The sequence below is a fragment of the Malania oleifera genome, chromosome 9, assembly GCF_029873635.1.
Source record: "Malania oleifera isolate guangnan ecotype guangnan chromosome 9, ASM2987363v1, whole genome shotgun sequence".
Classification (NCBI taxonomy): domain Eukaryota; kingdom Viridiplantae; phylum Streptophyta; class Magnoliopsida; order Santalales; family Ximeniaceae; genus Malania; species Malania oleifera.
In genome coordinates this window covers 18,215,054-18,240,789 of record NC_080425.1, presented here as the reverse complement: position 1 = coordinate 18,240,789, position 25,736 = coordinate 18,215,054, and the positions used below count along the sequence as shown (strand labels likewise).

The window sequence follows — 25,736 nt, the reverse complement described above, 5'->3', positions numbered from 1 at the left end:
TGGTCCTCCTAATATAAGCATTAGCAGGAACACATAATCTAGAATGGAACCGTAACGCTCCGTCATCTGAAATACTAAACTCCTCTCCCTCACCATCCCGTATCCTGGCTATTACTTCTACTAATTCTGGGTCCTCTTCCTGAACCACTTTTATCCTTTCCTGTAATGTAGGTTGCACTACTAAGTTGGCAATAAATGCCTGAAGATCACTATCTATTAATTCTATATCAAGTCTTTCCAGATCCATCAGGATCGGGTGCCGAACCTCCATAACTGTCAGTGTTGGTCCCACAGATTTCCTACTCAGTGTATTAGCCACCACGTTTGCTTTCCATGGGTGGTTACTGATAATACAATCAAAATCCTTAATGAGTTCTAACCACATTCTCTGTCTCATATTTAGTTCCTTATGAGTGAAAAAAGTACTTTAAACTTTTGTGTCGGAGAATATCTCACACCGCTCGCCATACAGGTAATGCCTCCAAATCTTTAATGCATGTACTATTGCAACCAATTCCAGATCGTGGGTAGGGTAGATCTTTTCATACCCTTTCAACTACCTGGAAGTATAAGCTACAACCCTATCATGCTACATCAATACACAATTGAACCCTTTCAAGGACGCATCACTGTAGATAGCATAACCCTCACCCCCTAACGGGATGATCAACACCGGTGCCGTGACAAGCCTTTACTTCAGTTTTTGGAAGCTCTGCTCACAGTTGTTGTCCCATTCAAACCTTACATTCTTCCTAGTCAGCCGTATTAGAGGTCCTGATAACACTGAGAATCCTTCAACAAAACTACAATAATAACCAGTTAGCCCCAAGAAACTCTTAATTTCCTAGACATTCCTCTGTTTAACCTAATTCACCACTGCATCAATCTTGTTGGGATCCACAGAAATTCCATCCCCTGAGATAACGTGCCCCAAAAATACAACCTTGTCAAGTCAGAATTCACACTTACTAAACTTGGCATATAACTTCTTCTCTCTGAGTGTCTGAAGAACCTGTCTCAAAAAATAATCAACAAGCCTTCCGAGCAAATATGTATATGATTAAATACAAGCTTAAGGCTTTTCTCAAGAACCTTTTCAAGCCAATATATATCAATTAATTATATGCTCAAAGTTCTTGAATAACCCGAGAAGTTCTTATCCAAAAATATTTTCAAATAAAAATAAGAGAACTTGGGTTTTCTTTCTAAATGATTGACCTTAAAAATCAAACTCAATAAGGCTTTCAAGCAACACATATATAAGATAAAACATGTACTCAAGCCTTATTTGAATAACCAAAAATTTCTCAAAAAATAAATTTTCAAATAAAAAGAATGGGAGAAATTTTGATCTTTGAAAACCAATTATGTAAATAAAAAGGCAATCAAGCATTATATATTAACATGAATATAAGGTCATGCCTTTCTAAATAAAACCTCTAAAATATTTTTCTCCAAAAATTTTTCAAGAAGAGTAGGAGAAATTTGATCTTAGAAAAAAAACAAAAATAAATAGTAGAGGCCTTCAAGCAATATATATGTATACTTGAATATATGCTCAAGCCTTTTCAAAATTACCTCAAGAAAAAGAAGCCTTTGATGTAGAAATATACGAGTGGATATATGCTCCAAGCTTCCTTCAATAACCCACAATATTTTCTCCCAAAAAGAATTTTCAAAGTGAAAAAGTAGGAGATATTTGATCTTTAATGCACAAAGGGGGTATGAAAAATGAAGGAGAAACACAGAATGTGTAGATATGTTCTTAAGATGTCTCTCCTTAATTTTTCAAGTGTCTTTGGCATGTATTTATAAGGAAACCCCAATACTAGCCGTTTTATGGCCATTGGGGTATTAAAATATGATTTAATTTGAAAACTAGCCGTTTTTTGGCTGTTGGGGAGCTTTTTGCACGGACACCCTTCAACGTTTTGACCACAACTTTTTTCCTACAATTTCAAATTGAACGTTCTTGGTATAAATAGAAAGCTAAGAGAAAATACCATTACTTGCATTTTGAAAACGTTTTAAGATAAGAAGTTATAGATTGAGAAAAACGCCCATCAATGAGATGGAAGAAACATGAAGGGAGTTTTCTTTTACGGACTTCTTTTAGTTTTTTGACCATAACTTTTCCTATATAACTCATATTTGAACGTTCTTGATATAAACAGAAAGCTAAAAGAGAATTCCACAACTTTCATGTTGAATACTTCTCAAGATAAGAATGATTTGGTTGAGAAAATAGCTTCGGATGACTGGTCGAGTGACTAACCCCTTTGTAAAAATTAATTATTTTTGCCTTCTTTTAACTTCAAAACCATATTAAAACCTTTGTATAAGTTAGGAATTTTATGAAAAAAAATTTTCATATTACTAGGAGGCCCTTTGGTCAATCTAAGGTATTTGAGCTTCAATTTAAATCACATGAGCATGCATGCACATACAACTCTAAGTTACTATTACAACCAAAAAATAAAACAAAGTCTTCATGCTTTGCTCCTTTGCAATCCCATGAAATATGCTGAGATATGATCGTTTACGTCCTTTTACGACTTCCATATGATATCCGTCACTCTTGCTTACAGAGGTATACACCTGTTCAAATACTTAGTATACAAGTGAGATACTGTGGTTTGTCATAATCAAAACAGGGATCAGACTCAAAAAGTCCACACCTACTATCGATATTGTATTAAATAATTATATCTCTTTTATGAATAGTTTATATTTTGACATGAACTATATTGGACTATACTGAATCGCTTAAATATTCTGGATTGCATATTTGTCTAGAATGCCAACTGCATGGCTGATGTAATGTTGTGAAATGCATGCTAATAGGTGATAATAGGAGTGCATTAATTAAACTGAATACCACCTACATGATTGATGCAGTGACTTGTGTATTACATGTTGGTAGATATTTTTAGGTTGTTGCATGCTTAATGTAAATTACTTGCTATTAACGACCAAGTTTTTGGAGCATGTCTTTATGGGAAAATGTTCTATTTACAGATGGCATGGTGCCGAAATTTCATTAGAATTTTTCCAAAATAATCAAAAGTCCATAAACCATGCGGTAAAATGAGTATGTTATGCTGCATGCTAAAATATTTTTGAAAGTGATGTTTGTATTTCAATTATTCTTGAATTGTCTAATGTGAATAGTTTTCATGAAGTTCATTTAACAATTTAGCATCAGAAACTTATTATATGAACCTATAAGAGTGAAAGCAGAAAGTGCCTTTGTGTAAGCATCCCACATCGGGTGTGTAGTACGGAGATCTTGGGCATATAAGGATATTTTTAGTTCCAAATAAATGAGACATATTTTAGAACACCTAATTACATAGGACATCAAATTAAGAAGATGTGAATTTGAAAAGGATTAATAAAAGCATCTCAAGAGCAGTGGGTGGGTTGCTCGTGAAGATGAGTACATTTTAGTATGGTCATTAGGAGACTATCTTCATAGTAGTGGGTAGATGAAAAGAATTCTTGATATTATCACTGGAAGAAAAATTGGATATATATCAAGTGATATATTGGCTAACCTCGCCAGTGTGCTTGACACCAAAGATGAGAACCTGGATGAGTTGAAGATAAAATAGAATGAGCAACCCATGTCCTTTTAAGTAGAATGCTTGAAGAGAAAGACCGTAACTAGTAGTCTTATATTAGTGATGATTTTTACAATCATCACTAATATTGCATTTGTTGACGGGAAAAAAGTTCAATAGGTTACCAAGTACAGAGGACTCGCACGCGGGCAGTTTCACCGAAGAAATTATCCGCTAGCTTTACCTTTATAAGTCGACTCAAGATCCCTCAAAGAGGTAGATTATTAGTGTTGGCTTTACAAATCGTCACTAATATAGTGGATTATTAGTGACGATTTTTTTAAAACCGTCGTTAATAATGCACATTAATGAAAGAACAATCTGTGTTTGATTGGTTGAGTTTAGACAACGAGTTACGGTCTTTCGTTAGGTGCTTGGGGTGCTTGTAAGCTAGTTGAAATAGGTTGTGTAGCGACGTATCTACCACATCAAGTGGTAGTGCAATTCAGAAAGGATCAATAACTTCTGGGCAAGGTTAACTTCTTGCCCGTCCAGCAAAGATCATTCCAAATAAGGATTTCCATTAGATACTACAATTGGTGGAAGAGTCATATGTTGATTCGAGCAAATTGTAATGAAGTGTGTGTTTATGAGATAAGTAAGCCTAAGACTTCACCATATGATCAAGCAAGAATGCACAAGGAGATGTTGCAATTCCTATACATTGAGGAATCCTAGCAACTGTAGTGAAGGACCTTCCAAGACGAAGGTAGAGACGGTAAGTGAATGGAGCAATGAGTAGGAAGATTTCCCTCCGGATACAAAGGTTCAACTCGATAATGTAAGTGAAACTAATGTCAAATCAAAAGTGGCACCAATGGTTCCACTTGAAAAGGGTGAAAGCAGTTGTCGTGACTATGTCGCATGAAGGAGTACTCTAAGACCGTCACCATGGTGTAATGACAAGCTGTCTTGAAAAGCAACAGCACCGGGAAGCACTTACCAGTTAAGGAAGAAATCATAATACAAAATATTATTACTTACCTTTAAAATCCTTCACAGGGCTTGTTTTGAGACGTTGTTCCTTATATTGGCTTTGATCATCATCTTCTAATTTCACATGATGATGATCAAATGGTGGGTATTTTCTCTTGCAGGTAGTTGATTTAGAGACCATAATATGAAACACAAGGTTCCCTTCATACATGAACTTGCTGTGAAAATAATTTCAAGCCCGTTTTCTCTTGAAATATATTATGATATCTCAGAGGGCTTTATTCAATATTTTATAGGTTGGCCACCACACAGCCATGTCACTTAGTAGACGTGTAAGATAGTTGTTGAAACTTGATTTGTCTTGGTGTCGCAAATTTGTTGAATGAGGCCTTGGGGTTGATTGTGGATAGTTGCATGTCACTGAAGGTGCTTAAGGTATTTGGGTGCACTCAAGTATGTTTCTTGTGGCACCTAACGCGCTTTGTTTTATATACTACTGTTGATCAATCATTCGATGCAATATTCAAATTTAAAAACATCAGTAGATAAAGGGTGCAATTTATGTGCCGGATGTTAAAAGGATAAGGTCTTATAGAGCTTGTTGGCTTTGTGTTGTAGAGTTCAGATATGTTCTTAGATGGCCACTCAAATAAGCATGTGAAAATTTCTTGGATTGAAGCTGGCTCCAATTTTAGAAACATTCGAACCTCCAAAGATGTTCTAGCCATTTAGAGAACGAGATGGGTGTCACAAGAAACATACCTGAGTGCATCCAAATAGCTTAAGCACCTTCAGTGACATGCAACTGTCCACAATCAACCCCAAGGCCTTATTCAACAAATTTGCGACACCAAAACATATCAAGTTTCAACCACTTTCTTACATGTCTACCAAGTGACATGGCTGTGTGGTAGCCAACCTATAAAATGTTGAACAAAGCCCTCTGAGATATCATAATATGACATTTCAAGAGAAAACAAGCTTGAAATTATTTTCACAAGAAGTTCAGGTATGAAGGAAACTTGGTGTTTCATATTATGGTCTTTGACTCAACTACTTGCGAGAGGAAATAGAAGATGATGATCAAAGCCAATAGAAGGATCAAAGTCTCAAACCAGGCCCTGTGAAGGATTTCAAAGGTAAGTAATAATATTTTGTATTGCAGTTTCTTCCTTAACTTGGAAGTGCTTCCCGGTGTTGCTGCTTCTCAAGACAGCTTGTCATTACACTTTGGTGACAATTTTAGAGTATTCCTTCATGCGACTTAATCATGACAACTGCTTTCACCCTTTTTAGATGGAACCATTGGTGCCACTTTTGATTTGACATTAGTTTCACTTGCATCATTGGGTTGAACCTCCGTATTTAGAGGGAAATCTTCCTACTCGTTGCTCCATGTAGTTACCATCTCTATCTTCATCTTGGAAGGTCCTTCACTACGATTGCTAGGATTCCTCAATGCAAAGGAATTGCAACATCTCCTTGTGTATTCTTTGATCAGATGGTGAAGTCTTAGGCTTACTCATTTTCATAAACACATACTTCATTACTATTTGCTCAAGTCAACATATGACTCTTCCACCAATTGTATTGCCTAATGGAAACCCTTACTTGGAATGATCTTTGCAGGACGGGCAAGAAGGCAACCTTGCCCGAAAGTTATTGATCCATTTCAAATTACACTGCCACCCAATGTGGCAAATATTTCGCTACACACCTATTCCAACTAGCTTACAAGCACCCAAGCACCTAACGAAAGACCGTAGCTCGTCATTTAAACTCAACCAATCAAACACAGATTGTTTTCTCGTCAATGAGCATTATTAACGACGGTTTTAAAAAATAGTCACTAATAATCCACCCATTTCGGGGATCTTAAGTCGACTTATGAAAGTGAAACTAGAGGATAATTTCTTCTTGGTGAGACTGCCTGTTTGTACTTGGTAACCTATTGAACTTTTTTCCCCATCGACAAATGCATTATTAGTGACGGTTGTAAAAAGCATCACTAATATAAGAATAGTAGTGATGGTTTTTCTCTTCGAGCATTCTACTCAAAAGGGCATGGGTTGCTGGTTTTATTTTATCTTCAACTCATCCAGATTCTCATATGTCATGTCAAGCACACTGGCAAGGTTAGCCAATATATCACCTGATATATATTCGGTTGTGCTTCCTAGATAATATCAAGAATTGTTTTCATCTGCCCACTGCAACTAAGATAGTCTCATAATGACCCTACTAAAATGTAGTTATCTTCACGAGCAACCCACCCATGCGCGTAGGAAAAGAGAGGAGGGAGGAGGTTCAAGATGCCTAAAACATGTACTATGATTATTATTGTCATATATATATAAATTTTTTTATTAGTAGCGGATTAAAATAAATGTACAATTTGTTCCCTTAACTATACAATGTTAGTAAGTTGAACTAAAGGATCCAAAATACGCTAAATCTGCATTGGTTGATGGAATGTGGATAATTAAAAGGTCACTAATGGTCTTATCAAATGTGATGAGGATGTGCTTTAAGTTGAGTAGGGGTTAATGAAGTCTCGAAATTTGTGATAATAATCCAATCAATTAATATCTTACTTTGATTAATTGCTTTTGTGAATGTTTTTATCTTTTCAGCACATCTTGTGAACAGAAAATAATGGATGTTCTTTTTTGTATAGTCTTGTGAAGGGGGTTTAGTGGTCAAAATGAAACTACAAATTAACTCTTATATGTTCTGTATGGTATAATGGTGACTTCTTTTTTCGGTTAATGAACTAATGTACTTTACCCTGTTCAGAGTTGAACGTATTTTTCTTAGACACAATTTAACAATGGAGAACTGGCCTACTGCCCTACTAGCTTCTGGTTCAAATTCAAAAGAAGGCGGTGATTCTAGTGTTGGAAGTGCTGCCTGTCATGAGGATATTTATAGTTCAAATGTCAAAAACAAGTCAATTTTTTCTGAGTCTATAGAGTAAGATTTAGATATGGGAGGGGAAACTTCACTTATGAATAGAATCATTGGGTATGACCATTTCATGTTAATTGACAATTTGGAGAAAGACTTGTCCCTAAGAATAGTTGTTGAATCATATAGAAGCAGACTACCATATCAACACAAGTCTGCATTTTTCCAAGCTTGTCTTTAGAGACATACACGAGGGGAATCATTGTGTTGGATTATAAAGAGAACCTGAAAAAATTATGGAAAGTTTTGGAGAATCCAAATCACATTATAACATCTTCAATAGGAAGTTATCTACAAATGCATTATTATTGTTGATTTTATAGTGTCTGCTTTTTTCCTCTATTTCTATATCAAACTATATTGGATTTGGAGTAATTACATTCATTAGAACTTATATTTTCATTGTCAGTAAGCTTTTATTGTTTTGTTCATTTTTTGCAAGCCATGGGTGATAACTGAAAAGATACCAATGCATGGATTGTTTAAACCATTAATTAGGAATCGGAAAGATAAGTCCCTGGAAAGTTCTTTCATTTCTATTTTTATTATTTTTTGAGAAAATATCATCAACTATAAAAGTGAGATTTTGTGCTAGTGTTGGAGCTCTGTTGTGGAATTGCATAATTGATTTTATGATCCTCATCTTGCAGCAGGAATTACGGAGCACAAATACTATAATTGGTGAAGAATTAAAGCTCTATCAGTTAGGAACTACATCATACAAGATAATTAAGCAGCTAGGGATTTATTCGTGGAGTTTGCAGATCATCAATTGTGATTGCACAAGAGGCTTGCATTGGAAGAGAGAAAAATCCTGGACCTGTATGCCCTATAAGTTCTTGTGGATGTGTTATCTATACCTATATTATGGTAATGATCAATGTCAATATTTTTGTCTATACTTTTGTAAAATTGGTAAATGCATTTTTTGTTTATAACACGCACAATGATCTTCCTAGCAAATATTGTTATGAAATACTGTCCAAATTTGAACACCTTCTGAACTAGTTGATTCTCTACACTTGGATCTATGTAACTAGATATTATATAATTTTCTATATATTCAAGAAGTTCAATATTCCTATACATGTTATAAAGCTTTGTGTCTCATTTTTTGCAAACCGAGTGTAGTTAGTCTTGACACGTTTGTCACATTGACTTAGATGTGCCGGAGTTGACGGTGCCCAAAAACTTCTCCTTGAGAGATTTTTTTCCACTTAGAAGCAAAGTTAAAATACTAACAAACTTAGTGTACTTAGTTCATTTTTAGCACTCAGGTGTGAGGTCTAAACCGAGTGTGGTCAGTCGTGACACGTTCGTCACATTGACTTGGATGTGCTGGAGCTGACGGTACCCAAAAACGCCTTCCCGGGATCTTTTTCTCCACTTATGAGTACAGTTAGAATACAAATAAAATTAGTATACTTAGTTCATTTTTATCACTCAGGTTTCCATTTCAAGCATACGAGGTCCAAATTGAGTGTGATAAGCCCTGACACGTTCGTCATATTGACTTGAACGTGCTGGATCTGACGGTGCCCAAAAACCCCTCCCTGATTGAAAATTATACGCCTAAAAGTAAGCTTAATAAATTTAATTCATTTTAAACACTCAAGTGTCTAATTCAGGCATACAATGTCCGAACTAACTAGGATCAGTCCCAACATGTTAGTCACATTGACTTTGACGTGCCGGAGCTGACGGTGCCAAAAAACTTCTCCCCGGGAGCTTTTTCCCTACTTAGAAGTTAAGTTAGAATACAAACATAGTATACTTCATTTTTAGCACTTAGGTGTCCATTTCAAGCATACAAGGTCTAAATCAAGTGTGGTCAGTCCCAACACGTTCGTCACATTGACCTGACCATGTCGAATTGACGGTGCCCAAAAACTCTTCCTGGATTGAAAATTATACACTTAAAGAAAAACTTAGCAAACTTAGTTCATTTAAAGCACCAAAGTGTCCAATTCAGGCATACAACGTCCAAACTGACTGGGGTCAGTCCTGACATGTCTGTCACATTGACCTAGACGTGCTAGAACTGACGATGTTAAAAAACTCCTTCCCCAAAACTTTTTCCCTACTTAAAAGTAAAGTTAGAATACAAACAAATTTAGTATGCTTAGTTCATTTTTAGAACTTAGGTACCCATTTCAAGCATACGAGGTCCAAATCGAGTGTGGTTAGTCCTGACATGCCCGTCACATTGACATGAACGTGCCAGAGCTGATGGTGCCCAAAAATTCCTCCTCGGAATCTTTTTCCCCACTCAGAAGTAAAGTTAGAATACAAATAAACTTAGTATACTTAGTTCCTTTTTAACACTCATGTCTTTATTTCAAGCATACGAGGTTCAAACTGAGTGTGGTCAGCCTCGACATATCCATTGCATTGGCTTGAAAGTGCTGGATTTGACGGTGCCCAAAAACTCCTTCCTAATTGAAAATTATACACTTAAAAATAAATTTCATAAACTTAATTCATTTTAAGCACCCAAGTGTCCAATTTGGGCATACAACGTCCAAATTGACTAGGGTAAGTCCCGACATATTTGTCACATTGACCTGGTCGTGTCGGAGCTGATGGTGCCCAAAAACATCTCTGTGGGAGCTTTTTCCCCACTTAGAAGTAAAGTAAGAATACAAACAAACTTAGTTTACTTCATTTTCAGCGCTCAGGTGTCGATTTCAAGCATTCGAGGTATAAGCTGAGTGTGGTCAATCCTGACACATCCATCTTATTGACCTAAACGTGCCGGATCTAACAGTGCTTAAAAACTCCTCTCCGAGATCTTTTTCCCCACTTAGAAGTAAAGTTAGAATACAAATAAACTTAGTATATTTAGTTCATTTTTAGCACTCAGGTGTCCATTTCAAGCATACGAGATCTAAATCGAGTGTGGTTAGTCCCGACACATCCGTCACATTGACCTGAACGTGCTAGATCTAATCGTGCCCAAAAACTCCTCCCCGATTGAAAATTATATGCTTAGAGACAAATTTAGTAAAGTTAGTTCATTTTAAGCACCCAAGTGTCTAATTCGGGCGCACACCGTCCAAACTGATTGGGGTAAGTCCCAACATGTCTGTCACATTGACCTGGACGTGCCAGAGCTAACAATGTTAAAAAAACTCCTTCGGAGAGCTTTTTCCCTACCTAAAAGCAAAGTTAGAATACAAACAAACTTAGTATACTTAGTTTATTTTTAGCACTTAGGTGTCTATTTCAAGCATACGAGGTCTAAATCGAGTGTGCTCAATCGTGACACGTCCGTCACATTGACTTGGATGTGCCAAAACTGATGGTGCCCAAAAACTTCTCCCCAGGATCTTTTTCCCCACTTAGAAGTAATGTTAAAATACAAACAAACTTAATATACTTAGTTTATTTTTAGCACTTAGGTGTCCATTTCAAGTATACGAGGTCCAAATAGAGTGTGGTCAGCCCCGACACATCTGTCACATTGACTTGAACATATTGGATCTGACGATGCCTAAAAAATCCTCCCTGATTGAAAATTATACGTTTAAAAGCAAACTTAGTAAACTTAATTCATTTTAAGCACCCAAGTGTCTAATTTAGGTATACAATGTCCAAACTGACTAGGGTCAGTCCCGTCATGTTTATCACATTGACCTAGACGTGTCAGAGCTAACGGTGCTAAAAAACTTCTTTCCGGGAGCTTTTTCCCCGCTTAGAAGTAAAGTTAGAATACAAATAAACTTAGTATACTTCATTTTTAGCACTCAGGTGTCCATTTAAAGCATACGAGGTCTAAATCAAGTGTGGTCAGTCCCGACATGTCCGTCACATTGACCTGAACGTGCTGAATTTGACGGTGCCCAAAAATTCCTCCCCAATTGAAAATTATACGCTTAGAGGCAAACTTAGTGAACTTAATTTTTTTTAAACACCCAAGTGTCCAATTCGGGCATACAACGTTCAAACTTGGGGTTAGTCCCGATACATCTGTCACATTGACTTGGATGTTCTAGAGCTGACGATGTTCAAAAAATCCTCCCCGAGAGCTTTTTCCCTACTTATAAGTAAAGTTAGAATACAAACAAACTTAATATGCTTATTTCATTTTTAGCACTCAAGTGCCCATTTCAAGCATACGAGGTCCAAACCGAGTGTGGCCAGTCCTGACATACTCGTCACATTGACTTCAATGTGCCGGATCTAATGGTGCCCAAAAACCCCTCTGTGATTGAAAATTATATGCTTAAAGACAAACTTTGTAAACTTAGTTCATTTTAAGCACCCAAGTTATTTCGAGCATACCAGATCCAAACTGATTGGGGTTAGTCTCGACACATTCGTCACATTGACCTGGACATACCGGACCCGATAGTACCCAAAAAATCTTCCCCAAGAGCTTTTTCCCCACATAGAAGCAAAGTTAGAATACAAACTTAGTATACTAGTTTATTTTTAGCACTCGGGTGTCCATTTCAAGCATACAAGGTCCAACCCGAGTGTGGTTAGTCCCGACACGTCCATCACATTGACTTGAACGTGCTAGATTTGACGGTGCCCAAAAACTCCTACCTACAAGTTTTTTTCCCACTTAGAAGAAAAGTTAGAATACAAACAAACTTAGTCAACTTAGTTCATTAAAGCACTTAGCTTACAATTCGAGCATATGATGTCCGAACCAAGTGGGGTGAATTTCAACTGATCAAACTTAGTTAGTTACAATTGTATCATTTTTTTTTATACTATATCCTAATGTCCGATCATTTTGCTATCAAATTATTTTAAATTATAGTATGTACATATATGTTCAAACATTGTATACTAGCTAGGTAATTTCTTGTAAAATTATTATTTTGTAGGGTTTACGACTTTCAGAATACTACGACGATGTTAGACACTACAGTCGGGTTGGATGCGCTCAAATTTTTTCTTTTCCTTTATTTCTTATTATTCGAATAGAATTAATTTGTATATTTTAATTTGAATTTGTACTTGTATGTATTTTAATTTTGAACAATTTTTATTTTAAATTTTAATAATTTATGAACATTTTAGTAATTTTGGTTTAATTTTATGTATGCTAAAATGTAATTATAGGTTTTTACAAGACTTTTCAAAAAAAAAAAAAAAAATTATTTCAAAGCATTATTGATGGTTTGTAAAACCATTACTAATAATGGGAAGATGAAGTATTGGTGACGGTTTAGAAACTGTCATTGAAAGACCAAAATCGTCTCTATAAAATCAACATTATGGGAGCCAAAATCGTCACTAAAGGTCAAATATTAGTGATGATTTTATAATCGTTACTAATAATTTATTATTAGTGACAATTTTAATAACCGTCACTAAAATTGTATCATTAGTGACAATTTATTGACCATCATTAATATAGTCATATTAGTGACGATTATTAAATCCATCACTAATACTTGCACTTTAGTGACGAATTTGAGCCGACGATATGTATAATTTATAGTGACGGTCGTAGCCTATTATTGACGGTTTGTTTTCCGTGATTAATACTCCACTATTAATGGCAATTTGTATATTTTGTCACTAATAAGTATTAGTATCTGCAGATACGGTGACAAAATTATAACCGTCACTAATACTGATAGAACCGTGACTAATAATATTACTGATCGTTTTTTGATTATTAGTGACGGTTTAACCTTGTTTCTTGTAGTGTCTTTCCTGACTTTTGTATCAACATATTTCCTTTCTTTTACTTAAAATTTTTACAATTCCCAATGTGTGGAAGGGGCCTTATATCACAAATTTACATATCGTTTCACACATGGTGGAGCCTACCAATGGCACACGAGCCATAAGTAAGTGAAAGATTGTGAATCACAATGGTGATATGAACTAGATCATCAATAACAAAGGGGAAAATGCACCCAAATTAGACAAATGAGTTATTAACTTTAAAAATGCATTAGTATGGAACATTTTGTTCTCAAATTTCTAGTGCAACTCAAAGCTCTACAGCTTAACATTAATTTCATTGACATACTTCAAGCACCACGTAGAGGTTAACTCCTTTGCTTTGTGGCAACCTAAAACCTAATTGACAATTAATTAAAAGTCACTAAAAGGCTTCACAGCCTGTGCTTTTATTGATTTAACCAACCTTAACAAAACAATTGGGGCTTTATACACTATCTCATTGCTTGATGTCCTAAGATTGAAGTTAAGGGCATACTCTAGTCTATCTCTCTATCCCTAGTGTTGCTAGTAGTGGAAGGCTTGTTTGTATATATAGTTCAAACTCTTTCTCCCTAATGGTTATTATTTCTTTTGGATTGTGCATTCAATGACAAAGTTTGTCAATAATTGGGCTTTTGTAGCTCGTGTAGTGAATGTTTTATCACAGAATCGTTGAATATGTCATAAGTTGCTTCCTTTTTAGTGTTCAACAATTGAACTAAAAGTTTATACTCAAGTTGCTTCAACTTATTCAACATTAATCTTATACATTCATGTAAAATAAATTTTAGTTTACTATAGTACGTTTCATTGCATTTGACTATACCTGTTATTAGCTTCACTAGCCATGTCGTTGAGGTGCTTCCGTGCTCATTGAGCACTTAAATTTTGTTTTGTTGCTGGATCACCAACTTTCTTCTTTGCAACTTGAACATGTTAGAGTTAAGAATACTCTGTAATTGGTTACTCATCAAAATAGCCTCTACATGGTGCACCTTGCTCATAGCTCACTATCAAGTGAGATACTTGTTAGAAATCAAATAATGGTAACACTATTGGTGTTATTAGAGATCGTCCAACCATAGGATCTCACACTTAGATTAGACTAAGGTTGTCTTACCTATCCTCCTCGACTTTCAATTCCATATTTGGTTGCTGCAAACATGACTAAAAAGCTTATCCAAATCTATCTATGTTTGCCATGCGAAATTAAACAAAATTTAGAAGGAACACTTTGAAAAAAATAAATAAATAAATCCACTTAAAGTAACATTCCTTAATTCAAGTTCTTTATGGATAACATTAAAAGAAAGTAGCATAAAATAAACTATTTAAACTCCTTTATCTAACATAGTTGTTTGGGGGAGGTCAATCTGCAAGTTAAGTGTTTGAGTAGTATGTTGGTGAGCCTCGGATTAGGCTCATAAAAATCCACAGATAATGTGGAAATCATGACGTTGGTGTTACGTGCACACTTTCAAATTAATTGAGTTTCAATGTCAAAGGAAGGAAAGAATCCTTATCCAACTATAGTTATTAAAAATATATTAAAGAATATATTCTATTGAATTTTGTAAATGATTTTATTCATAAATAGTAAATTTTTTCCAACTTGATTAATTCAACAATAGGGTTTGAACCCCATCAAATACCCTACTCTCCATCTGTATTTAAATGCTTAGAATTGTCAAGCAGCCAACCGTCATGCCTTTGACAAACAAATTCCATCACGTGAAATAAATCTTTTTTTTTTTTTTTTTTCGGTGATATGATGGTGTGCAAGAGGCCCTTTTGAGAGTTAAAGGGTCTGGGATAATAATCTCATCCCTCTACTAATCCTCACTTAAATACCAAAATTTAATCTCAATTTGGAAAGTCATGACTATAGAAACTCAAACCCTATAGTGTCTAACCCAAAAAGGCCTTGAATATGTCCTATGATATTCGTGTTTCTTTCATATGACTAATTTATAGGAGCAAAAGGCTGGGTCTCCTCTTAATTAATTTTCATCCTTGATGAGGTTTCAAGTGACCAGCAAAATATCTGTATGTCTAATACTTCGGATACAGCCAATCTTATAGATTATGGAACGTACAGCATACTTCCTCCCCTTTAGACTTACACAAACAGGCATATATACTTTACAAAAGTTGCCAGCTATTCTGCTGCCAGGAAGCCTGTGGGTGATCTTGAAACCTCACCCATTCAATATCAAAACAAAATAAATAAATAAATAAAATTTAAAAAAAGGTAAAAAAAAAATAAAAATTAAACGAAAGAATCCGGTTCTCCAACCCTACTACCCCAACCACCTAGCTCCTGATGAACTGACAGAATAAAGCTATGCAAATTCAAATCACAGAAAAGGAAGATCTAACTTCACAATAAGATGATTCCATTCCCTTAATTATATATGTAATACCTAAGGCCCATGATCATATATATATGTGTATGCTTATACGGTTCCCAATCTGCTACATACTGAAAAGATAGGAAAAGAAATTAATGGCAGGAAGAATAGAGAGGTGCAGCTGGTGCGGTGTGCAGCTGCTGGTTCCAGCAGATGCCCAGGCCATCCAATGTGCCGTATGCCAAGCAGTCACCCAAAGGGTTCGACCCACCGGTAGCCCTTTGGGGAATCCTTTGGGTCAAGCGCACGGCACATTGAGCCAAGCAACCGGTTGGTTCAAAGGCATCTTTAACACAGTGGCTAACAATATTTCTGTGAGTAATGGTACCAGCGGTGGTGGTTCTTCTGGGTACTATGCCGGTTACGGCCCTCAGCTGGCACCACGATTGCCGCCGCGGCTGCCGCCGATGATGCCACCTCTCTCGGCTCATGGAAGGAAGCGGGCGCTGCTGTGCGGAGTGAGCTACCATGACCAGAAGGAGAGGCTGAAGGGGAGTGTGAATGATGTGAGGTGCATGAAATACTTCCTGGTTGAGAAGTTGGGATTTCCTATTGACTCTATACTTGTCCTCACAGGTAGTAGTTTAGTCTTAAATGCCTCTGTTTTTCACTCATGCATAGAAAAAATCTTTAGGAAAAGAGACAGGGCCTGTAGTGGAAATTTTCCAATTTTAGTTTTCTAAAGATTATTATTATTATTATTATTATTTTTTCTAATTAGGTATCTCAACATTTATATAAGGTAGGTACAAAATAATTAAAAAGCATGTGCTATCTAGCATGCGTTTTTGTACGTTTTCAGAAAGAAACTAATGAAAAATAAAATTATTTTTCACTGCACAGCAGGCTATTAATCTTCTCCTAGAAAGAGCTTAATCATACCATGCATGATCTTGCTTATTAATTAAACTTGGAAAATTAAAAACAGGGTAACATTTTTACAATTCTTTTAAATTAAAAATTAGAAATAAAAAAAAAATAAAACTGATTTTTGCAACAGAGAAACTATTACGGATTAGATTCAGCATAGAGCATGAATTATCTTGCTTCAAAAAACCCGATAGACATTCATTAAGGTTAGACTTTAAAGGTAAATTGTTCTAAATGTTCGAAAATACACAACTAGTTGCATGCATACCATTACTGAAAAATCATGAAGAATGGATTTATCATGGATGATCATCAGATGTGGTAAAAACATGTATCTAACATACAAACAAAATCCCAAAAAAAAAAAAAAAAACATCTGCCCACGCAGAAGAGGAGACAGACCCATTACGGATCCCAACAAAACGCAATATTAGAACAGCATTGCGGTGGCTGATCCAAGGTTGCCAGTCAGGAGACTCCTTGGTGTTCCACTTCTCCGGCCATGGGTCACGGCAGCAGGACGACAACGGTGATGAGATGGACGGATACGATGAGACACTCTGCCCTGTGGATTACGAGACGCAGGGGACCATAGTTGATGATGAGATTAATGCCACCATTGTAAGGCCACTGCCCAAAGGAGCCAAACTTCATGCTATCGTTGATGCTTGCTATAGTGGAACTGTTCTCGATCTACCTTTTGTCTGCAGAATGAATAAGTCAGTTTTTTGTTTCTGATATTTCTCTCTCTCTCTCTCTCTCTCTCTCTCTCTCTTTCTCATCCTCCTATTCAGTCACAAATATATAGAAATATATAACGCAATATATGCTCATCCAGGTTAATTAACCAGTCTGCATGTATTAATCATAAGAAGAATTCCATTACAGTAATTCCCTTTTTGGCATTTGTCATGTATATATATACAGGGAAGGATACTATTTCTGGGAAGATCATAGTAGACCATCAACATATAAAGGCACCGATGGTGGCCTTGCTCTATGTTTTAGTGCCTGCGATGACCATCAAACCTCTGCAGACACCAAGGTTAGTCATCTGATCCTCTAATATCTACACCTGATTTGCATGCTTAAGATTAATTTTGACGTGTAATGTCGCAACACTAGTGTCAAATGAATGAGAACCATTTAGACATTTTATAAAGGGAACAGGTCCTTCATGTTGGGTATGTTGTCACAGGCCAAACAATCCACATGACCTGGTGAAAGACCGTGGCGCACTAGCTAATTCATCTTCATTAGTTAACTAGTTAGCCAAAGTATATTGCAATTTATCACAACAACACATTCACGAAAATTGAATACAAAGTAAAAGTAGTAAGCAATTTATATAAGCAAATAACAAGTACTTGAAACACATTGAAGCAACGTAATTCATCAACACCTCTGTGCTAGTAGGATAAACATGCTTACAACTACTAATGAGCTATACAATAACTGATGAACACTCATCCTCCCCTAATTAAAGAGTTTTATATACTATTCTAACTCTTACACCAGAAAATATCAAATTAACCAAGGAGTCATAGCTAAGGTATTGACACATACATTGAACAAAATTTATACTACTATTTACATGATGGTAACTCTTCATGCACACAAGACAAACAGTCACAGGCCAGCATAATGCCCTGAACAACCTTGATTATTCATGACATTCTCCCCCACTTATGTTGTCAACATTCTCATAAATTTTGATATTAAATACTCTTCAAATTTATCCACGAACGACTCCATGTCTTCCGCTGACATACAACTGATTTTTTCATCTCCAAGGCCTTTTTTAGTTCGCTAAGAACTTGTGTCGCTTCTTTGTTGATGATGTGAACTTTCTATTTGCAAGAATGATGTTAACTTATCTTTTATAAGGTTGGGTTATCTTCATTGGTACTCTTGTTAAGTAACTTTCCCTTGGATCTTTAGTGTCGAAGTTGAATGGTTTGAGGAAGCTAGTGTAAAACACTGGAAGCTCTTTGTTGTAATATGTAGTTCATATGTTGAGTGGAATGCATATACAAAGAGAAAACATGGTTGAAAACAGAGTTGTTGGCTTGCAAGAGAAAATCGGCGACAATTTGATGAAACTGTCGATGATGTTGTCTAGGTGCAGAGAAATAGTCAATAGTTTTTCTTGTGCTACATCGACTGTTTGGTCTTGGCTTCAAAACGTCAACAATACGTTTGAAACTGTCGATGGTTTTGCTTCGTTACTCAGCGTTGGCTTTCGAATTTTGAATTGCAAAGTTGTATAGGTTGAGTTTCGGGGGGAAAACCTTCAGGAGGGTTATATAAATGTTGTATGTTGCAATCCATATATCTTTTGATAGAAGTTAGTAAAAAATCACTATCATTTGCTCCCGTGGATGTAGGCATTGCCGAACCACGTAATTCTTTGTGTAATTGTTTTATTGCTTTCATTTATTATGTGTGATTGTGTTTTCTGTATATTTTGTTGTTGGTTGCTCAGTTGCAAGATCAATTGTTTCCGTTGCACATTTATTTGTACAACAAACTGGTATCAGAGCAATTGGTTATAATGGCATTTAGAATTTCTTCTACAAAATTCGATGTTGTTATGTTCGATGGAACGGGTAATTTCGGACTATGACAGAGAAAGGTTAAGGATCTCTTAGTGAAGCAAGGTATGGTGAAGGCATTATATGGATGTCAACTAGAAGGCATGGATGAAACAAGTTGGAAGGAGTTGGAAGCGAAGGTTGTGGCGACTGTTAGGCTTTGTCTAGCCAATAATGTGTTGTATCATATCATGGATGAGGAATTTCCTACAGCTGTTTGACGGAAACTTGAAAGCCAATTTATGTCCAAGTCTTTAACGAACAAATTGTATTTTAAGCAAAAGTTGTATTGGCTTAAGATGGTGGAGGTTTTGGATTTGATCGAACACATCAATGTATTCAATCAGAATATAAGTGATTTGATGTGGGATGATGTGAAGTTTGAGGAAGAAAACAAGGCATTGATGCTATTAAATTCCCTACCCGCATCTCAAACATATGAAAATCTGGTTACGACTCTAAGATGGGGCAAAAAAACCCTGAATTTGGAAACGGTAACAAGCGCCCTATTGGGTTTTAATCAAAGAAAGAAGGCCAACGATGAGATTTCACAAGGTAAAGGTCATATGGTAAAGGCTAACCAAGAACGTGGGAGAAGCAAGTTTTGGAATGGATTAAGTAGTAATAAGTCTCGGTTGCAGTCAAACAAGAAGAAGGACATAAGGTATTTTAAGTGCGGGAAAAAGGGGAGCATAAAACTAGAGTGTCCGAAAAGGAAGAAGGGGAATTCTGAAAATCTAGAGGGTTCTTCAAAATTGGTGAATGTAGTTGAATAAAGAGACTCATAGAGCGGTGTTGGTGATATCATATGAGTGAGCATAGGATGAAGGAACTTCATAAGAGAAATCTTTTGAAGGGTATCAAAACATGCAGGCTGAATTTTTGCAAGTATTATGTTCTTGGGAAATAGAACAGGGTGCTGTTCAAAACAACCACTCACAAGACAAAAGGTATTCTTGATTACATTCATTCGGATGCTTGGGGACCGATGAGAGTAGCATCACGAGGTGGACCTATGTACTTTATTAGTTTTATCGATGATTACTCATGGAAGGTCTAGGTGTACTTCATGCGGCACAAGTAAAAGATGTTTGCTAGTTTAAATTATGGAAAGATGGGATGGAAAATCAAACTAGGAGGAGAATTAAATGTCTAAGGTCAGACAATGGAACCGAGTATGGTGATTTGAGATTCATGGAGTTTTTTGAGAAGCATGGAATAAGGAGACATTTCACAGCATACCAGTTACCACAACAGAATAGTGTGGCAGAAAGGATGAACCGAACTCTAGCTGAAAGAGTTCGGTGGCTTAGGTTAAATGCAGGGCTAGAAAAGAACTTTTGGACCGAGGTAGTGAGTATGATATGTTTTTTTTTGTTAACCAATCACCAAGGGCATCAATAGAGGGGAAAGTTGCAGAGGAGGCATGGGTAGGTAATGCAGTAGACTACTCCGATTTGAGAGTGTTTGGTTGTCCAACCTATGTGCACATATCTAGTGAGGAGAGATCAAAGCTTAATGCAAAGTCTAGACGTTTGCATTTTTCTGGGGTTTCAGAAAGGTGTGAATGGGTTCAAGGCGTGGGATTCAATGAAAAAGAGAAACAGGTGCCTAAAAACTGGAGCAGAGATGAGCATGTAGTGCGGGTGGAGTTAGAGACTCAAAGCAGTGATGAAATTGTTCAGAATGAGGGGAGTTCTAACTCGAGAAACCAGGAATATCACAGTATCATTGTACACAGAACCAGACGCACCATTAGGTCACCACTTAGATATGGATTTAATGATCTAGTATCTTATGCTCTCATTACTAGTAGCAAGAATTCAAGTACTTTTCAAGAGGTGGTGCATATCTAGGAGAAAAGTAGTTGGATGGGTGCTATGGTGGAAGAGATGGAGTCATTGCATAAGAACTAGATATGGAATTTGGTGGAACTTCCAGAAGGGAAGATGACGATAGTGTGCAAGTGGGTGTATAGGAAGAAAGAAGTGGTATCAGAAAAGGAAGGTGAGAAGTTCAAGGCTCAGGTAGTAACAAAGGGTTACTCGCAGAAGAAAGGAGTTGATTATAATGAAATCTTCTCCTCTGTGGTTAGACACACTTCCATCAGGGTAGTGTTGGGATTGGTGGCACATTACGATATGCATTTGGAGCAAATGGATGTAAAGACAATGTTTCTTTGGAGGAGCTAATTTACATGGCACAACCAAAGTGGTTTAGTCAAATTGAACAAGAACTGAGGAAGTCACTTTATGGGCTAAAGTAGTCCCTGAGGCAGTGGTATAAACGTTTTGACTCCTACATGATTTGGATAGGCTATAGAAGGTGTGAGTATGATTGCTGCATGTATATGAAGAGTCTTGATGATGGTTCTATCATTTTTCTATTACTTTATGATGATGACATGCTAATTGTTGCGAAGGATATGACTGAGGTAAATCAGTTAAAGACTCTGTTGAATAAAGAGTTTGATATGAAAGATTTGGGTGCAGCCAAGAAGATTCTTGGGATGGAAATTCACAGAGACAAAGCTGTATGGAGATTGTGGTTATAGTAAAGCAGCTATGTGGGGAAGGTGTTGGAGAGATTTAGCATGGTTAATGCAAAACTAGTAAGTACACCGTTAGCGAATCATTTTAAATGTTCTACGACTCAGTGTCTGAGGATGGATGATGATATCTATGACATGTCAAAGGTCCCCTATGCTAGTGCAGTGGGGGTGTTTAATATATGCTATGGTACATACAAGGTTGTACTTGACATAAGTTGTCAACGTGGTAAGTAAGTTTCTTTCAAATCTAGGTAGACAGCATTGGGATGCCATCAAGTTGATTTTTAGATACTTACGAGGTATTTCTCACTATGGCATCATGTTCGGCAGTCAACAGAGTGATCCTCCAGGTATGGGATATATGGATGCTGATTATGCAGGGGATCTAGATAACAGGAGGTCAACAATAGGGTATGTGTTCACCATTATGGGAGGGCCTATTTGTTGGAGTTCCATGGTATAATATCTGGTTGCATTATCAACAACTAAGTTCGAGTATATGACAATTACCGAAGTTGCCAAGGAAGCATTGTGGCTTACAACTTTAGTTAAGGAGCTAGGTATACAGCAAGGTGGAGTTAAGCTGCGTTGTGATAGTCAGAGTGTCATCTATTTAGCGAAGAACCAAGTGTACCAAGCGAGAACCAAGCATATAGATGTGAGGTTTCACAAAATCCGGGAGTTGGTTTCTTCAAGTGAACTTGTGCTTAAGAAAGTTAACACTTCTGAGAATGCAGCAGATGTATTGGCAAAGCCTGTTACCACGCATAAGTTCAAGCATTGCTTGGACTTACTTAATGTCTCCAGTTGCTAGATGGGAGGCAGTCCCAAACTGTTGTCTCAAGTTGAGCTGCAAGTTATGCTTTTGGTTTTCTTCTAAGCGGCGTATATTCACCAAGGAGGAGATTGTTGTAATATATGGCTCATATGTTGAGTGGAATGCATATCCAAAGATAAAACATAGTGGGAAACAGAGTTGCTAGCTTGTAGGAGGAAACCGATGACAGTTTTGTCTAGGTGTAGAGAAACAATCAACGATTTTTTCTTGTGTTACATCGACTGTTTGGTCTCAACTTCAAACCATCAACGGTACTGTCGATTGTTTTGTTTGGTTACTCAGCGCTGGTTTTCAAATGTTGAATTAGAAAGTTGTATAGTTTGGGTTTTAAGGGAAAAACCTCTGGGAGGGTTATATATACTTGTTGTGTATTGTAATCCATATGTTTTTTGACATAAGATAGAGAAAAATCATTGTCATTTGCTCCCGTGGATATAGACATTGCCAAATCACGTAATTCTTTGTGTCATTATTTTATTGCTTTTATATAATTTATGTGATTGTGTTTTCTATATATTTCACTACTGGTTGCTGCATTGTAAGATCGTTTGTTTCTGTTGCGCATTTATTTGCACAACACACTTCATCCAAGTTGGAGGATCAACCTTATAAGAGACCTTCCCGACTTTCACCAAGATGGGGTCTAGTCCTTCATACTTACAAAGTAATATCCTATCTCGATCTTGCAATGATATATTTAGTATATTTTTATGGAGCTTAACAACTACCAAGTCACTCATGTTGAAGTGTAGTTTTCTTCCTCTGATTTGTCCACTTCTTCATCAGCTTGGAAGCTTTTTCCAAGTATGTTTGGTTGATCTTTACATTTTTTCTCCATTATTCGGTGAAGACGTATGCTTTCACACTTTTTTTTCTTTATACAACTTGTCCACAATGTGAGGTAACAAGAACTATTGGCCTACAATAAGCTTAAAAGGACTCTTATTGGTTGTTAAGCTCTTTTGGGCATTAAAACATAACTAAACAACATCAAGTAGTTGCACCCAATTCTTTTGATTGGCTATAACAAAATGGTTCAAATACTCCTCTATTAGCATGTTGAATATTTTTCATTTTTCCATCTATCAATGGGTGTTGACTTGAAGACATATCAAGTTGTGAACCAAAGATTCTAAAAAGTTACATACATAAGTTACCTATGAACCTCGATCCCCAACAACATCTTGGGGAACACCCTAATACTTTATAAATATGTTTCAAAAAAATTTATGTTGTATCCTCAACCAAATAGTCCTTTGGTGTGGATATAAAAGTACCACACTTCGAAAACCTATCTATAGTTATGAGTACAAACCTTTAATCTCCCATTCTAAGCAGGCTGGTAATGAAGTCAAGCAAAACACTCTCCTACAGTCTCGTTGGTACTTGAAGAAGCTCCAATGGACCTAAAATATTCTTTTGCCTACATTATCTTGTTGGAAGGTGAGACAAGTTAGGGTATACTCGACCACCTCATCACGCATATGTGACCAATAGTACCTTTGCCTCAATAATGCCAAAGCACGATGTCATCCCAAATGGCTTGTCCACAAGCTGTCATAACACTCTCTCAATAATATCTTCCTCAAATCAATAGCGCGAGGCATAAGAGGTGGTTACCATGTGTCATCAACAATTCATCATCTAACTAAAATCAACATGGTTTGCCCTTTTTTTCCAACCTCATGAGGTTTCAGATAATTGAATCTTTGACAAGGTTACCCTTAATTTGCTACTGCATTATCTTGGTAACTTTACTTACTAGTAAGTGTATTGCCATATTGTAAGGTCATAAGCTTGGCCTGCCTGCTTTGTGTATTTATGACTTAGTTCATCAGCCCCACCTTGTTCTCAAATAAGAAATCAAATTTCACTAAGAATTATAGCCAACATGCTTGCTTTGGTAATAATTTTGCTATGTGAACAAGTGATTAACAATTGAGTTATCTATTTTCACCACAAACTTCATCCTCCAAGTAGGTAATGTCACCACACGCCCAAGACATTGTATGACTACTACCATCTCCTTCTCTTGAGTTGTGTACTTTTGCTTTGCTTCAATAATACTACAACTTTCGTACACAATAAAATGCCCATCCTATAATAGGACTCCACCAAGATAATAGTCTAATGCATTTGTTTATACCACAAAGGGCTTCATGATGTTCAGAAGAGCAAGTATAAGATATTGCATTATGGCTTCCTTTAAGTTGTCAAAATATATTTAACACTTCTCTGTCCAATTCCATCTATAACCCTTCTTTAGCAGTTCTAGTAACAAGGCAGTTCTCCTCGACTACCCCTCCACAAACTCGAAATAGTGTTGGCAAGTCCAAAAAATAAGGAACACAACTCCTTCACTATTTTTGGAATCTTCTAATCTTGAGTAGCTCTCACCTTCTCTATCCTTCCACTACGACCTTGCTCAATCACATAACTAATGAATTTGATGTTCTTCCAAGAAAAAATTAAAAAACCACTCATCTTTCTTTATATATAGGTTGTTCTTCTTCAATATATTAAACACCTTATGTAGATTATCTTCATGTTCCTATAGAGTGGAACTATTAGACAACAATGTCATCCAGGTACAGAATGAAAAACTTGTCAAGGTACTCATGAAACATCTAGTTTATTGATGTGCAAAATGTCGTTAGTGCATTTGTCAACCCAAAAGAGCATCAACAAGAATTCATATGTCCTATATTGCATTGCGTGAGTTGTCTTTGAATCACTACCATCTACTATCCTCACTTAATAATAGCTTGACTACAAGTTAATTTTGGTGAAGCACTGGACATGCCTTAGCTGATAAAAAAAGTAGCAATAAGTGAAATGGGATACTTATTGCACATAATCACCTTGTTAAGCTCTCAATAATCCATACACATATCTGCATGCTATCATCATATTTCCTTTGAAACAACAATGGCACTTCGAATGATACTTTGGAAGGACATATATAACCAAAATCCATTAACTCATCAAGTTACTACCTCAATTCTACTAACTCTAGAGGCACCATTTGATATGAACTCTTAGTAAGAGGATTTAGGTAACAACTTTATCCCATGCTCCACACCCTATCATAGAGGCTAATCATAGGGTTGCTTTTCAAGTATCTTAACTTTATACTCATTCAACATAACTTGGATGGCAATAGGCACCAACTCTTGGCCTATTTCTTGATGTACCACCAACATGACCAGATATGTTTGTTCACCCATCCTCAAACCATTTTTTAGATGCATTGCT

General features: G+C 36.4%; 1 protein-coding gene across 1 annotated transcript in view; it reads left to right on the top strand.

Moving 5' to 3' along the window:
* Positions 1-15,691: 15,691 nt before the first annotated feature.
* Positions 15,692-25,736, top strand: part of LOC131164288 (metacaspase-1-like) — a 30,527-nt gene continuing 20,482 nt past the window's right edge. The window contains exons 1-3 of the mRNA XM_058121371.1: positions 15,692-16,204; positions 16,887-17,217; positions 17,426-17,543. Of these exons, the coding sequence (XP_057977354.1) occupies positions 15,724-16,204; positions 16,887-17,217; positions 17,426-17,543 (930 nt within the window). The 5' untranslated portion in view covers positions 15,692-15,723. The remainder of the gene's footprint in view (positions 16,205-16,886; positions 17,218-17,425; positions 17,544-25,736) is intronic.